Source organism: Triturus cristatus, chromosome 2_2 (assembly GCF_964204655.1).
Source record: "Triturus cristatus chromosome 2_2, aTriCri1.1, whole genome shotgun sequence".
Classification (NCBI taxonomy): Eukaryota; Metazoa; Chordata; class Amphibia; order Caudata; family Salamandridae; genus Triturus; species Triturus cristatus.
Window position 1 is genome coordinate 1,005,545,110 of NC_140582.1, and position 17,812 is coordinate 1,005,562,921.

Consider the following 17,812-nt stretch of genomic DNA (forward strand, 5'->3'; position numbering starts at 1 on the left):
GCCCCTTTTTCTTCTGTACCCTCCCCGCTCCCGCCTCCCAGCTGCTCCGCCCACCCGCGCACTTGGCCTTAAATGGCGACCGTGCGACGCAGGTGAGTGTGACCCACTTGTGGGACACCCCCGCGCCGCACGGCCACCAGCTGCTGCGTGTGCCCCCAGTGCCTGCCTCTGCCTCAGCGCCGACCTCGCTGCCGCCTTGAGCGCTCCCCTTTTGGTTTTAGCCCGTTTTTGTCTGAAATTTGTGCTTGTTCTCTTTCTGTGCCCAAGATCGTTTTCCTACTGTTTTTCCCCCGCTTTGACCTGAATTGTTGCCTGTTTTTTCTGTGCCGTTTTCTCTTCGTGTTTTGACCTGTATTATTGCCTGTTTTTTCTGTGCCGTTTTCTCTTCGTGTTTTGACCTGTATTATTGCCTGTTTTTTCTGTGCCGTTTTCTCTTCGTGTTTTGACCTGTATTATTGCCTGTTTTTTCTGTGCCATTTCCTCTTCGTGTTTTTGACCTCCATTGTGCCTGTCTCCTTCCTGCTTGCCCGCCTACCTCGCCGCCCTCCGCTCTCCCTCCCCGCTCCCGCTTCCCGCCACCGCCATTAGCCCCGCCCCTTTTTCTTCTGTACCCTCCCCGCTACCGCCTCCCAGCTGCTCCGCCCACCCGCGCACTTGGCCTTAAATGGCGACCGTGCGACGCAGGTGAGTGTGACCCACCTGTGGGACACCCCCGCGCCGCACGGCCACCAGCTGCTGCGTGTGCCCCCAGTGCCTGCCTCTGCCTCAGTGCCAACCTCGCTGCCGCCTTGAGCGCTCCCCTTTTGGTTTTAGCCCGTTTTTGTCTGAAATTTGTGCTTGTTCTCTTTCTGTGCCCAAGATCGTTTTCCTACTCTTTTTCCCCCGTTTTGACCTGAATTGTTGCCTGTTTTTTCTGTGCCGTTTTCTCTTCGTGTTTTGACCTGTATTATTGCCTGTTTTTTCTGTGCCGTTTTCTCTTCGTGTTTTGACCTGTATTATTGCCTGTTTTTTCTGTGCCGTTTTCTCTTCGTGTTTTGACCTGTATTATTGCCTGTTTTTTCTGTGCCATTTCCTCTTCGTGTTTTTGACCTCCATTGTGCCTGTCTCCTTCCTGCTTGCCCGCCTACCTCGCCGCCCTCCGCTCTCCCTCCCCGCTCCCGCTTCCCGCCACCGCCATTAGCCCCGCCCCTTTTTCTTCTGTACCCTCCCCGCTCCCGCCTCCCAGCTGCTCCGCCCACCCGCGCACTTGGCCTTAAATGGCGACCGTGCGACGCAGGTGAGTGTGACCCACTTGTGGGACACCCCCGCGCCGCACGGCCACCAGCTGCTGCGTGTGCCCCCAGTGCCTGCCTCTGCCTCAGCGCCGACCTCGCTGCCGCCTTGAGCGCTCCCCTTTTGGTTTTAGCCCGTTTTTGTCTGAAATTTGTGCTTGTTCTCTTTCTGTGCCCAAGATCGTTTTCCTACTGTTTTTCCCCCGTTTTGACCTGAATTGTTGCCTGTTTTTTCTGTGCCGTTTTCTCTTCGTGTTTTGACCTGTATTATTGCCTGTTTTTTCTGTGCCGTTTTCTCTTCGTGTTTTGACCTGTATTATTGCCTGTTTTTTCTGTGCCGTTTTCTCTTCGTGTTTTGACCTGTATTATTGCCTGTTTTTTCTGTGCCATTTCCTCTTCGTGTTTTTGACCTCCATTGTGCCTGTCTCCTTCCTGCTTGCCCGCCTACCTCGCCGCCCTCCGCTCTCCCTCCCCGCTCCCGCTTCCCGCCACCGCCATTAGCCCCGCCCCTTTTTCTTCTGTACCCTCCCCGCTCCCGCCTCCCAGCTGCTCCGCCCACCCGCGCACTTGGCCTTAAATGGCGACCGTGCGACGCAGGTGAGTGTGACCCACTTGTGGGACACCCCCGCGCCGCACGGCCACCAGCTGCTGCGTGTGCCCCCAGTGCCTGCCTCTGCCTCAGCGCCGACCTCGCTGCCGCCTTGAGCGCTCCCCTTTTGGTTTTAGCCCGTTTTTGTCTGAAATTTGTGCTTGTTCTCTTTCTGTGCCCAAGATCGTTTTCCTACTGTTTTTCCCCCGTTTTGACCTGAATTGTTGCCTGTTTTTTCTGTGCCGTTTTCTCTTCGTGTTTTGACCTGTATTATTGCCTGTTTTTTCTGTGCCATTTTCTCTTCGTGTTTTGACCTGTATTATTGCCTGTTTTTTCTGTGCCGTTTTCTCTTCGTGTTTTGACCTGTATTATTGCCTGTTTTTTCTGTGCCATTTCCTCTTCGTGTTTTTGACCTCCATTGTGCCTGTCTCCTTCCTGCTTGCCCGCCTACCTCGCCGCCCTCCGCTCTCCCTCCCCGCTTCCCGCCACCGCCATTAGCCCCGCCCCTTTTTCTTCTGTACCCTCCCCGCTCCCGCCTCCCAGCTGCTCCGCCCACCCGCGCACTTGGCCTTAAATGGCGACCGAGCGAACGCGCAGCGGTCTCGCGCAGCGGGCGCGCCGATTGTGCGCCGAAGGCGCGCCAAAGGTAAGCCCGTCTACGCCCGTCCGCGCCTGGACCGCGCCCAGTGCCAGGACCCCTGGCCCCCGAAGAGCCCGACCGACCCGCCTGACGTACTCCGCCGCCACCCTCACCGCACTCAACACCGGCCGACTCCCAGAATGCCACCTAGCCGCTCCACGAGGTACCCACGGACCTTTCAGCTGCCACGCCTGCAAGTTCTCCTGCATCCGGACCAGCCTCACACCAGCACCCGCCAAGACGAACACCAGCAGCACCCACCTCAAGTGCATCCTGCTCAACACCCGCTCCGTCCACAGACACGCCATCGAACTCTGGAACCTCCTAGACGCCACAGCCCCCGACGTTGCCTTCCTCACGGAGACCTGGATGAACGCCTCTTCAGCTCCCGACATCGCCATCGCTATCCCAGAGGGCTACAAGATCGTCCGGAGGGACCGAAACGCCAACCAGATGGGAGGAGGCATCGCCATCGTCCACAGGAGCACCATCCGTCTCACGACCAGCACCGACAACACCCTGACCAGCGCCGAACACCTGCATTTCCAGATCCACACCAACCCGACCACCACCCTCAGAGGCACCCTGATCTACCGACCCCCTGGACCACGCACGCAATTCAGCGAGGACATCGCCGACTTCGTCAGCCCGCATGCCCTCCCCTCCGCCGACTACATCCTCCTGGGAGACCTCAACTTCCATCTGGAGAACAACAACGACCGCAACACCAGCACCCTGCTCGACAACCTCGCCAACCTGGGACTCAAGCAACTGGTGTCCACCCCCACCCACCTCGCCGGACACACACTCGACGCAGTCTTCTCTTCCAGCACAGACATCAACTTCAGCCACGCCACAGAGCTTCAATGGACGGACCACAGCTGCGTCCACTTCACCTTCAAGAGAACGACGTCCCACCACCACCAGAAACAGGCCGCCCGCAGAAGCTGGAACAAGATCACAGCAGACCAGCTCGCCACCTCCCTGAGCCAGCACCCTCCTGCCAGCTCAGCGAACCCCAGCCAGGCCGCCGACAACCTCACGAAGTGGATCAACAACTGCGCGGACGAACTCGCCCCACTGAGGACCCCGCCCAGCAGACCCGGCAGCAAGAAGGCCCCATGGTTCACCGACGAACTCAAGAGCTCCAAGAAGAACTGCCGAGCCCTCGAGAAAGTCTGGAGAAGGGAACCGACACCGGACAACAGGACCTCCTTCAAACTTGCCACCCGGAAACACCACCAGCTGATCCGCGCCGCCAAGAAAACAGCTTTCAAGGACCGGTTGGACAACAACGCACACAACTGCAAGGAACTCTTCAACATCGTGAAAGAGCTTTCCAACCCCAGCGCAGGAAACAACGACATCACCCCATCGCAAGACCTCTGCAACTCCCTCGCTTCATACTTCCACAACAAGATCGCCGACATACACAACAGCTTCAACAACCAACCAACGCACACCATGACCGAACAACCACCCCCCACCACCACCCTCCACGCCTGGACCCCGATCAGCACCGAAGACACCATCCGCACGATGAACTCCATCCACTCCGGATCACCGACCGACCCCTGCCCTCACCACGTCTTCAACAAGGCCGACGCTGTCATCGCACCCCACCTGCGAGACATCATCAACACATCCTTCGACACCGCCACCTTCCCCGAGAGCTGGAAGCACGCCGAACTCAGCGCTCTTCTCAAGAAACCCACAGCGGACCCCACCGAACTCAAGAATTACCGCCCCATCTCGCTCCTCCCGTTTCCAGCCAAAGTCATCGAGAAGACCGTCAACAAGCAGATGGCCGCCTTCCTCGAGACGAACGGATCCCTCGACCCCTCACAGTCCGGCTTCCGAGCCAACCACAGCACCGAGACCGCCCTCATCGCCGCCACCGATGACATCCGAGCCCTGATGGACAATGGAGAAACAGCGGCCCTCATCCTCCTAGACCTCTCCGCGGCATTCGACACGGTCTGCCACCGCACCCTAGTACGGCGCCTCAGCAACATCGGCATCCAGGACAAGGCGCTGGAATGGATCATCTCCTTCCTCGACGGAAGAACACAGAGAGTCCGCCTACCACCGTACAAGTCAGAGGCCTCCGAAGTCATCTGCGGCGTCCCCCAAGGATCATCTCTGAGCCCCACCCTCTTCAATGTCTACATGAGCCCCCTCGCGGCCATCGTACGCAAACACAACCTCAGCATAATCTCCTACGCCGACGACACCCAGCTGATCCTCTCCCTGACCAACGACCCCGCCGCCGCCAGAGCCAACCTGCACGAAGGGATGAAAGAGGTAGCCGAGTGTATGACGACCAGCCGCCTGAAACTGAACTCGGACAAGACGGAGGTCCTCATCCTGGGCTCCTCACCCTCCGCCTGGAACGACTCCTGGTGGCCTCCCGCCCTGGGCACCGCACCCAAACCGACAGACCATGCACGAAACCTGGGCGTCATCCTGGACTCCTCCCTCTCCATGACCAGGCAAGTCAACAACGTCTACTCGGCGTGCTTCAACATCCTTCGCATGCTACGGAAGATCTTCTGGTGGATCCCCACCGAGACCAGGAAGACCGTCACCCAGGCCCTCGTCACCAGCCGACTGGACTACGGCAACGCCCTCTACGCCGGTACCACCGCCAAGCTCCAGAAGAGACTCCAGCGGATCCAGAACGCCTCAGCCAGACTCATCCTCGACATCCCACGAACCAGCCACATCTCCGGACATCTGAAAGACCTTCACTGGCTCCCCGTCAACAAAAGAATCACCTTCCGCCTCCTCACCCACGCACACAAAGCCCTACACGACCAAGGCCCGAGCTACCTCAACAGCCGAGTCAACTTCTACGCTCCCAAACGCCACCTCCGATCAGCCAACCACGCCCTCGCCGCCGTCCCCCGCATCCGAAGAGCGACTACAGGAGGAAGGTCCTTCTCCTACCTGGCCGCCAAGACCTGGAACTCCCTCCCGACCGACCTGCGCCTGACCCAAGACCACCTCTCCTTCAGGAAGAAGCTGAAGACCTGGCTGTTCGAGCAGTAGCGGCACCCCCCCCCCCCCCCCCCAGCGCCTGGAGACCCTACGGGTATGTAGCGCGCTTTATAAGTGTCAATGATTGATTGATTGATATTTGCCTCCACTATTTGGTCAAGGTCAGATGTAATATTTATCCCTAAATATGTAGCCATATTTGTGACTCGTGTATCCTCCAAGACAACCGAACTGTTCGCAACTATTTGAGTTTTCTGCTGATTAAGCATATACCCTGAAATTAACCCAAATGCTACAGCTTCTATACCTATTGCAGTAACTGCAGCCTGGGGATCAGGTGTAACAACAGCCAGGACATCCGCATATGCAAGAATTTTTGTTTCCAACTCCGGAAATATCATCGGTTTAATTGCTTCCTTCCCTTCAATTTTTCAGATCAGTAGGTCGATATATATAGCAAATGGTAACGGGGAACAGGGACACCCCTGCCTGGTTCCCCTTGTGATCTGAATTGGTGCCGTATAACTTTCATTTATTCTAACACGGGCCACAGGATTCTTATATAAACCCATAATTGCTTTGATGAATCCTTTTCCTACCCCGTACCATTCGAGGGTGCCCCACAAATAGTCCCAGGAGTCCCTATCAAACACTTTCTCAGGGTCAAGAAGTATCAGTGCCATAGACGGCTGCGGCACCAAATAATGTTACTACCCTTCACACATGATCCGTAGTTCCTCTACCGGGTATGAACCCGTGCTGTCCTGGGTGAATCACTTTGTTAATGATTGAGCTTAATCTTGAAGCAAAGATTTTCGAGAAGATCTTAGAGTCACTGTTCATAAGAGAGATAGGTCTGTATGAGCCTGGTTCCTGCAGAGGTTTGCCTTTCTTTAAAAAAACAACTATTGCTGCCTGGGCCAAGGGCTCAGGTTTAGAGCACCTCCCTTGCATCTGCCTGAACATTTTTATCATGTCTTGTTTTAATAGATGATAAAAAGTTTAATACAATTCCAGGAGGATCTGATCTGGTCCCACCGCTTTCCCAGATGGAAGATTCTTCAGGGCATTATATATTTCCTCTTTTGTCAGACTCGCCTCTATGGCTTCTATATTATTAGCGGCGAATTCCTCTATTCGGATATTATTCAAATACCCCGGACAGAGTCTTGTAGCGGGTCGAGTTCCTCCTGATAAAGAACGCTATAATATTCACAAAATTCCTCCCATTTGCCCAGAGTTTCTTTGACCAGATTCCCACCTTTATCTTGTATCTCAGCTATCTCCAAATCACCCTCCTCTGCCTCGTCCATACTGCCAACATATGTACCACTTGCTTGCTGAGTTCATAGCACTCCTGGCGCCATGCCAGATATTTCACTGCCGCCTTGGTCCCTGAGATTGCCCCGATTTCTGCTTTAGTCATCGCTATTTTATATATCCAACTCTATAAGGGTGCCCCTCGCGCTATTGCCCTGGTCAGTTAATCTTCCAATGCTATCAGTGCTTTATATAGCCTGTCTGATCGTTCTAATTTATTTTTTCATCGCCGGGCACTGTAGCTGAGTTTCTTCCCCTGACCCCAGCTTTAAGTGCATCTCAGACCATTCCACTGCTAGCACTGTCCCTATTAATTTTCAAAATCCCCTTGATCCAGGAATTCATGTGAGTAATGTAGTCTGGGTCTTTCAACCATCGTCTCTCAAATGTCCAGGCTGATTCTTTTCTTTCAACCCCCCTGAAATTAACCGTTAATACTAATGGATTGTGATTTGATATGACACGGAAGTACTTTTCTATGGCACTGCCAGAGAATAAGTGATTTGAGATAAAGAATTAATCTAATCTTGCTACCATTTTATGCGGCGCAGAATAATATGTGCTCCCGGGATCAGGCGCTTTTGTCTGGGTCTAAATATCCACTAATCCGTTATCTTGGATCAGTGAGAGCAAAGCCCTCCACACCTTCCTTTTACGACCTGTGTATTTGCCGCTGCTCCCCCCCCCCCCACCTAATGGCCAGGCCATTGATGTTTAAATCCCCACCAAATACAACTGGTGCTTGCCGTGAGGCTAGTTCTGTATTCACCTCCTTCAAGACCTCTGGATCGTCACCGGTGGAACTGTACACAGAACAGAGGGTAAAGCTATGCCTATAAAAGCAACAGTCTGCCATCACCCATATTCCAAGTTTATCTGCCTGACAGTTCTTCCACCTTTTGTCACTCCTATGAGACAGGATAGCAACACCTTTAGTTGTAGCACCCTGTGTCATGTTGACCACCAGGGTATATCCAAGCTCCTCCATTAATTTATCCCTCGAGCCCTCGATGTGTGTCACCTGTTTTTGGCTGCTAGGCACTATATACTTTGACAGTTAAAAGCTTTGAAAATAATTAGCTGGCACTTTGCCATTGATGGCAACGTATTAATTGCCAGAAAGCAGCAAGGGTGACTAGTGTAGTCATGACAAAATATTTATTATTTTAGCATAATATATCTGTTTGCTTGGTTTCTGCCAGAGTCCTTACAAAATAGATATTTGTGAAGTTAAAAGAAATTGAGTATTTTGCCGCGTTTCTGAAATATGATTGCTGCAATTATGCTTTTATCTTTTTCCAACACAAATCTGCAGAAAAGTGAATTCAATTGTGTTTCAAGGTGTAATCATAAAAGAAATGCCTATTCCATGAGAATACTTGGGAATATACTGATGAAAAATAAGCACAGAAATAAGAAATCTGCAGACCTGATAAGGGTCACAGTTTATTGAATCAAAAACAATACTGTGTGATTAACACAACATTCTTGGATAAAACATTTAGACAAGTTATGCTTGAATAATTAGAATACATTCACTTATGAAAATCATATCCATGTGTATTACCAGAGAAAAATCAGAGGTACAATTTGTTGTCTAACCATTGAAAGCTATTCACCATAGTAAGAAATACACACATGTAGAGTTATCACAATTTCACCTGGTAATATTCCTCTTGTAAAGGTCTGAAATCCATTGCCGGTGTTACTGCCATCACTGCCTGTAATATTGAAGCCAACTATATCATCACGAATAATAAGATCAGACACACTGGAGGCAGAAGGGGTTGTGTTGCTGTTAGTAGTCTTGATGCTCACAGATGCAGTCTGTGGATCATTCTGGGTATTTACCTGAATAAACAAAGGATCATTAAAATTTGCTCAATACCATTATCTCTCACCAACATATCATCTTGCATAAAAGTGTCAATGGAGGAAATTTACTATACATTATGAAGCTATCTTTGAGACTGGGGGAGCATATAAGGGGCCTAGCAGCATGTCTCACAATTTATTTTCATTTCACAGATCATGATATCGTTCTTTGAAGGACGACTAGGATGTACTTCATGAATCAAAGTCAAGAAGGTTAAGAATAGCAGCAAACAGCCACACAAAAAACAGATAATCTGATGTTACACTTGAAGAGAAGCATGTTTGCTTCTGGATGTAGTGTATTTTCACTTCTTTAGTTAAACAGAGAGGGTGAACAGATTACTTGAGTTTGCTTTGAAGCTAAACTAGTGATTGATCCAATTATGGGATGGTTAAACATGATGAAGTGATTTATTTATGCTAATGTGGAAACTGTGCATGCTACATGCGCACAGCTCAAAAGTGCAGCATAAATCCTACCATGCTTCATTATTATTATTGTATGTAGCTATTTATAGGTATTCTATGTATTTTAAAAGAAATGTATGTAATTCACATTGAGCAGAGGTAACCGTTAACTTTACGATCATTTTGAGTGCATCCATTAAAAAAATCTAAATTCTATTTGCAATTATTTCTGCAGCATATGTTCTGTTAACAATATGATAACCATTAACCTGTGTATCATGTACTTCCACAAAGTTAAAGCCATGGAAAGTAGAAGAAAGGCAAAAAAGTCAATTTAGCCTACCTATTCAACTTATCTATTCAAGCAATCCATTTAACCCACAAATGGGACCTCCTGGCACACAACTAATGGACAAAAATGTATCAACGCAATAATGTGTTGATTATTCTCAACTAAACCTAAGCATATCTGATCTGGCCATTACAAATCTTCCTCAAAAAGCTAATTAATTGGATGAGATCATTAGTTTTAAAAATAAACCCTACCAAAACAGAGTTTCTGATGCTCAACTTCAAAGACTCAACTTACCAGTTCAAAAATGGCTCAATATTCCATCCTACCTATCAATGTTATCTTCTCTAGTTCACTTTGCCTAGTCTCTTGCTCTGTTAAAACCTAAATGTATCTACATGTATCTCTAAACTGACAAAGATTCAATTTTTTATTAAGACATATGATAACAAGTGTAATTTTTAATAGTATGACCATTATGGAAGAAATATGGTAGAATGACTAGTGGAGGGCGTTGATATGGAGTATTTTCTAATCTCAAATTTACAATATAATTCAATTTAATTTTAAGCAGCACTCCATCAAAAAAAGACTTGAAATTACTGCAAATAGAGTGGTTTACTTGAACCTTTACACTGTATTATAAAAGGTTGCAAGCAGTGTATTTTACTGTTGGCTGTAATGACCTTTTGTTCAATTTTGACATTTGTATGATTCAGGTGACCCGGCTAATGATAGCACTAGAGGTCGACAGTTATTATGCTTGAAGTGTAAAGGTAAACCGGTAGTTTGGGTAATGTTTTATGACTCTGCTAGTAATAGCTGATATGACTGTTTGTTAACAAGCTAAAATATTTGATAACATCAATGAGTCTCTTGTAATTGTTTCAATGAGTGTTCTGTGATGTATTTAACAATTTCGAAATAGGGACTTTAATGTAAACATATACTACTGAACATATACTTTCTTCCGAACTTGGCCTTCTTCACTCTGACTTCACAACACAAATATTGCCTTGGGGCCTTTGATTTTACAAAGTGGAGTATTTAGTGACAAAATGAATGACTCAACTTGTTATGACTTTTCCATAAGTACAATGAAGGAGTGAATTAAGTTGGATAGGTCTTGATGCTATGGCAAAAGATAGTCTATATTTGGATTATTAATTTGGGATGAAATTCAAATAACTTGTGTAAGTTGTGTAGGCCAGAAAACCAAGAACATCTCTGCTCAACCCCTGGAATCCACAGAAAAATGTGTGTCAAGTTCAAGCACTAGAAAACTAAGCACTAGAAAACTAAGCACTAGAAAACAACATTAACTTTAAGAACAGACCACAATAAAATTCCCAAAGCAATTGCGAGTTAAATAAAGGAAACCAGACATTTGTATTTTACATTTTTCAGTCAGGAGGCGCCAAGAAACTACAAAGCACCAACTGGAAGGCTATGGTTGCATTAAAATGGGATCCAAGCACAATTTCATGCATATTGTGAAAAAAAAGAAGTCTAGTGGATTACACCAGTCAATGTTTTACGTGGATGTTTTCAAAATCCTCTAGTGCAGCAACACAATATATTTAAGCTGATGAGAGTCCCTAGCAGTCAGATTCATTGTCGATGAGCTCTCGCTGAGGCCTTTAGTTTTGGTTCCAAAAGATCCAAGTGGATTAAAACTGGGGTTCATGGTCAATGAAGTCACTACTTCTGAGGTACTTCTGAACCTGGACCCGGTCTCAAGTATTACTTTCAGATTTAGTCACGTTTTTTGGTTCTCAAAATCATCCAGAAGGGCAAGGTTGTAGCTGGGCAGAGCTCCTCGAGGCTGGATACTTTGAAAGCAAGGACAAGCTGAAGTGCACCATCCCCTGACTATGTCCCATAAGTTCCTAACTACTTGGAAAGTCCATCCTAGTCAGTCCTATGGCCTCCAGGTTCTCAGAGCAAGCACTTACGCACCAGATCTATCTCCTGATATTACTCCTCCAGGGTCCAGGCCCAACTGGTTACCTAGGTTCTCTTCACAGCAGCGAGCCCTTCTGCTTTTTGTGTCCCTATGGCAGCAACAGGATACCAGCCACATGACTCCTGGTGAGCAGTTCCAGTTCCACAGTGCCTTCAGGAGTCAGGATGGTCTTAGTCTTCTGAAAGTGCCTGGTGTTCCCTTTCAGACAAAACCTTATTGAAATCAGCGCACCACCCCTGCCCTAGAGATAGAATAATGTGTTCCCTTCACCTGGGGGCACATCTGTACCTGCTGCCCTCCCAGATGACTCCTCCCTGTAAAATGGTCACTGCTGACAAATCTTTAGCCTCCACGCTCCCAAAGGAAGCTCAATTTTTCTCCAAGAGGTCTGTCATTAACAGCCAGTCTGGAATTTGTATTCCAACTCGAAGGATGCTGGGAATCGTAGTACTCTACTTAATTGAAGCCATTGAACTAACACATATGGTAACTTGTGAAAGAGGGGGCAGGTGGGGGTCTTGAGTAATATGGCAACCTGATGCACAAACCTGGGGTTAAAAATCACATTCCAACCCCTGCATACATACAGGGATGGCCTGCAGGGGCCTCTTTCCAGCGCTGTCCATTTACATTCCTACCCTGAGCTCCTCCCTCCACAGTCAAGTTTATTAAGATTTAGGAAAGGTCTAGAACATGTGTTTTTAACATTATAGTAGTTTTAGCCTCTGTCTGTATCTCCTGCTAGGAATAATCATGATAAGGTGCTGTTGGGAAAAGTTGTACTTTATGAGTATACAAATGCAAATACAAAAGCACCCAGCTCACCGTCAGATGTGGCCTTTGCCCCAGTGCTTCTGGTTTGAGGAGCTCTGGAAAATGGAGAGGGCCAGGGAAAAAACACAGTAGCTTTATTTTAGATTTATATTCAGTGCTACTGTATTCAAGGAGGATGTTGGGGCTAAGGGTGCTAAGATATAGGGCTGCAGCATGCACACACCAAAGGATGGACTACAAGGCCATGGTCACAGTGTCTGTTGAGAAGCTAGGGCAGCCTGGGCAAGACATGGGCCCTGTGGAAGCTTATGGAAATGTGAGGAAGTCTATGGAGGCTGAGACCTAAGTAAATGGGCTAATTGGTTCAAGGAGGGTGGGACACGAGCTAAGCAGGGACGGGGAGCGTCTGATGAGCCCTAAGGGAGGGAATGGATCCAGAGCTCAATAGCTCCAGAGCTCAAATGGGGGAACCGGCTGATGAGTAGTACGGACTGCTGAGACCAGGTATAGTGTCTGCTGAAGCCAAGACATTGGGCCTGAAGGGCTGGCAAAACAGTCAGCTTGTTCTGGGGCAGGTGGTTGCTAAGGCCATGGGATTGGGAGCTGCTGGACGACTGAGTACTGAAGAAATGAGAGGATGATGCCTGATGAAGGGGGTGAGCTGCAGAGGCCAAGAAGCAGAGCTTCTGAGACATTTTAAGCTGAGACAGCTGGGATCTATCTGAAGAGGGCTGCTGAGGCCAAGAAAATGTCCTGCTGAGGCCCAATGGATGGTGGGGGATTCCCAAGGGTTAGGGTTTGAGACCTGTGGTCATTAGGCTTCTGATTTAGAATGTGAGCTGAAGATGGTGTTTTGGGGCCCTAGGGATTGGGAGAATGGCCAGTAGTGCCATAAACAAGGTGCTGCCTTATTCTATTAAACACCTTCACCTTCCTGTAGTTTTATACTTCTACTCTGAGGTCTGGCAAATATTCTTCCCCCCAACCCTCATTCCTTAAACTGCTAAACCTTACTAAGCCCTACTTGTATGACAAATGGTGCTATATTTTATCTGTGCATCCTTTTCTCTGATGTCTCTCAGACAATCCAGGATACCTCCTACGTTTCACCCCTAAGGCAAGAGCATCACATCATACAGTGAGTGTGACTGGGTGCTGAAGACACCCTCTCACTCACTTCCTGTGGTTCTGTAGCAGGAAGGTGGCAAGTAGGAGGGAGATGGATGTAGAGGGTGGGGGTATTCTGTCAGATGATCACTGCAATTAAAGTGCACTCTCCCACAACTGGACAGAGATCACACTGCCATTCACACAACCACATCTACACATTGCCATCAAACCTAGACAGAGGACCACATTGTTTGTGTTCCAAACCATATCAGAAATATTCCACCTGATCCAGAATAAGAGAAACAGGGGAGAAAACAATCTCACACAAAACAAAATACAAGCATGTAAAACAAAACAAAGGGGAGTAATTGTGGTTGCGACATAATTCAGAGTAAGGTGCAACAGTCTGAAATAGAAAACATATATACATACATTACAAGAGTCCCAAGCATAGAGCAAGAAGCAGGCCACACAAACACAATTAGAGACATGGTATGCAGTTACTGAACACAAGACAAAATATATACCACAAATGAGGAGGCACAACGTGCACATCCACATAAAGATGGGGAGAAAAGCCACGCCAACTGCACATGAGAAAAACCACCCATGCTGTAACCAAGGCAAACCATGCACTAACTGGAGGAGACGTGCAGCATACACCTCTTTGGAGAAAGTGACAAAAACTACACACTGTCTGAGTGCGAGACGAACCACACATCTGCAGCATGTTAGACAAAACCGAATCCATTTAGGAGTACAAGACAGGTCATTGGTTCAAAGGATGAAACAGCTCCCCATACTGCCTAGGTAAGAGCCCTCCACCCTTATGTAGTACAGAAAGAACAAACAAACCACTAACCTACAAACACTAGGGAAGAGAGACAGACTAACACTGAAGAAAAAACCTCAGTGCTGACCCACACATCTGAGGGAAAGACCACTCTCACCAGAGGGAGAAACTCCTCCTCATATTGAAGGAACAAGTGCACTGCCAACGCTCCATGGGAAAGATCACTCTTTCCACAGGAAAAGACATCTCCTCACACAAGAGACAGAAGGGAACTCCCAATACCCCAAGGGAAAGGCTGCCCTCGCTAAAGGGGGAGACACCGAATAAATAATCTCTCTGCCAATCCCCACAAGCAAAACACCTCTCTCACCAGAAGAAGAGGCACCTCATAAAACACAGAACATACATGCTAATTTGCAACCCACACTCTGAAGGGAAAGGCCACTCTCATTAGAGGTAGAGACACTTCCTCACACAGAAGAAATATGCTAACTTCCACCCCATCATAGTAAAGACACCAGTCACAACAGGAAGAGATGCCTCTCCACACAGCCGAAACAAGGTCACAACATACCCCCCTCAGAACTCTTCCCAGAGGAAGTCATTTTCTGCTGCCACGTGCAGTGAGACTGAGCAGAAGATTCCTTGTTAGGGTAAATGAACAAAGCTTCTCTTCTTACCCCCACCCCCTGGCACAGTGGACTCACCCTACACTGACTATACAAATACGTCTCTCTAAGCCAACTCCACTCCTCATTCTACTAGGAGATGACCTTCAAGGATCATTATGGGGTCTGCTTCTGTTCTCTATATGCCCCAACTTGCCCCCTCCACTCATTGCCCCACGCTCCGGGGATGTATCCTCTCTTGTTCCCTTACACATCTGTTCAGCAATCACTATTATAGACACTGATATAGACATCTGACCCATCACCGTCCTAGATCCAGAGAATAGCACAGAGAAAAATTAATTCTGATGAATTCTGACTACCTACCTCACTGCGATATCCCAGCACCATGTATCTCATTTGTAAACATGGTCATATGTATTGTAAGATTTGGCTTGATGGTGCAGCTGTTTTCAAAACGTATTGTTAAAAATTCTTTAAAATATACATAGATCGGTAGGGGGGATCCGGGAGGTGGGGGGGGGGGGAGAGTTGGGGGGTTTGTTTTTCACCTGAAATGCATTTCAAGTATCCTATCACGATAAAAATGTCAATGTCATTATTGGTGCAATGCTTGGGCCGGTACCCCTGGGACTTCAGGGGCTGGCAATGTATGTGTTTATTGACCAATAAAAACAGTTTTTAAAAAAAAATATATACATAGAGAGTACTTTGCCTTTTCCCGTTGAATACTACTCTCTCACCTCATGCAGTTGGCTATTTTATGTATCAATTCCATTCTCCAGGTAGTGATTTCATTGAAATGCATCCAGGACTAATTTACATTTAAAATGTACACTTACCCATCACACTCTTTAGCTTTATTGTCACTTCAGAAAAAAGTTCATCCATCGACAGTTGCATCCATTAAATCACAAATCATTATAATCAAGATGATAAAAGCTAATTCAATAATCTTAAAGATTTCTGCTACTAGTACATAAAAACAATCAGATTGAATTACAAAAATACATTGAAAGGTCTTTATATAACAAAGTGATATCTCTCCTCAGCCGGATAAATATAATCCCCGTTAAGGATGAACACAAATCAAGTTATTAGTTCTATAAAGTAAAATTAGGCCAAACACTCAATCCTTTAAAACGGCTTAAAAAGTTATTAAAATACATACAACCCCAGTCAAAGTGCTCCCAGGAGACTTACAATAATCCTTTAATTCCTCTCCCAATCCAGTTAATATGCTCCCAAACAAGATAATTCACAAACCAAACAGTGTGTTCAAATTAACCCAATTCTAATTAATTTCAAATTCTCAGCCCTTATTGGCCATTTTATTTGGAGGCAACTAGAGATCACAAACACAACCTGGGTGCTAGTATCTGGTGTACATATTCTTAATGCAAGGCAGTACTTTCTGACCTCTATTTCCAAACAGTGTTGTTTAACCCATGTCTGCCTGTTTTTTTGTTTTTGTAGGGACTACAACAAAAGAGAACATGTACCTCTGTTTCATCAGCTGTGTTACATGAAGTGGAAGTCATACCGTCAGGCTAAGATTCTGACCACAAGGTTTTAAACATGGCCTGGGGTAGCATGCGTAAATGGAACTTAATATATAGACTACACACAAATGGAGATAAAATAAGATCCCTGTAGTCCTCAAATCAATACTCCCATTTAATCGTTAAGAACTTTCCCTTAATGTGAACTTCTTTGTGAGTGGTCAGCAGTTGCTCAAGTGCGTAGTACCAATATCTTTCCTTTGCTACCCGGTAGCAGAGGTTCCTAATACCGGAGGCATTAGACAATATTCCCCTAGTCTTATGTCAGTTAATAGATTTTTTATATATTTGAGACGGGGAATGTTTATTGCCTGGAGATGTAAAATTATGTCCAATAGACCTTCTCTGAAGGTACTTAATTTCTCTGTTGACCAGATTCTTATCCAAAATAAAATAGGGTGCAGTTCTGCAAAACTTGTAATTGATTTCAAACCCAAATCATGCCTTAACGGAATTAATGGAGCACTCTTTCGGAGTTTCAACAGAGCTTTCATAAAGGTATTTCAACCGTCTCTAAATTGTCCACCCTACAATGCCACCATAGGTCTGCTCCATAAAGGGCAGCACTCAAAGCTTGTGCTGTATATATTTTTAAAGGAGGGGGTCACTGGGTAGGACTTACCCAGAGTAAGGAATTTAATTAATGCACTTGTTGTGTGTTTGAGCAGGAGTGTGCTTTTTGCAATATGCTCACGCCAAGTATGCAAATCAGTTATCTTAACACCAAAGTAATCAAACTCAGTGACTCTTCCAATATCAAGATTAGCCAATCTTATTTTCGCCCTGAATTTTACATGGGGTTTAAATGCCATAAATGTGGTTTTCCCAGAATTAATTTCCAGACCATGCAAGTTACAAAAGTTTAGAAATTCTTCAAGCAAGCTTACCAGGCCATTCTGAGGTTTAGAGATAAAAAGGCTGACATCCGCAAACAATAATGTGGAACCCTTCTTGTTTGGCAGAACATGACAGTCATTCTCATGCACTGAAAGTTGGTCAACGTACCCAGTTTATAAAAAGAGAAGAAAAAGTAGTGGTGCAAGGACACACACCTGACGCACGCCCTTGATGACTTTCAATCATCACATTCATTTCTTTATCTCATACATGCATTCTATACAGAAATCAATCCGTTTAGTTACTTTTTTCAGGAAGAATCAAGTAAATCAGACTTTAAAGTGATAAACAGCATTTGTGCACGCAACATCTCAAAATATAACTTCTAAATGCCTATCTTTACATTGTTGGCAAATTGAAGCCAAACCAAATGGCTTTGTTAATGAGTGTTTTTTAAAGTAACCAATCAGATTTGTGATACTGTTTGAAACCATGTGTATCTACAGTACTGTCAATTTGTTGAAACGTCTTCTGCGTTCTGAACATTACAGTAATTTTTGAATTGAGGTTGGGCAGAATGGTGCGAACAAGTCCAAAAAGTGGAGACAAATATAAAACAAATATTTGTGTGATTTAATAAAAACAAAGTTAAACTCACCACTGCACATTTCTCAAAGGTTAGGCCATGGTCAGATGTTAAAGTCCTTATCATGCCTCCACGCTGTAAAGCAATTGTAGCTCATTAA

The 17,812-nt window shown here is 46.5% G+C and overlaps 1 protein-coding gene across 3 annotated transcripts in view; it reads right to left on the minus strand.

Annotated features, from left to right (window-relative positions):
• EVC2 (EvC ciliary complex subunit 2) overlaps positions 1 to 17,812 on the minus strand; it is a 608,136-nt gene that overhangs the window by 485,304 nt on the left and 105,020 nt on the right. For all 3 annotated transcript variants that reach the window (XM_085642436.1, XM_085642435.1, XM_085642434.1), the window contains exons 4-5: positions 17,725 to 17,787; positions 8,482 to 8,671 (exon numbers count right to left, since the gene is read on the minus strand). In XM_085642436.1, the coding sequence (XP_085498562.1) occupies positions 8,482 to 8,671; positions 17,725 to 17,787 (253 nt within the window). The remainder of the gene's footprint in view (positions 1 to 8,481; positions 8,672 to 17,724; positions 17,788 to 17,812) is intronic.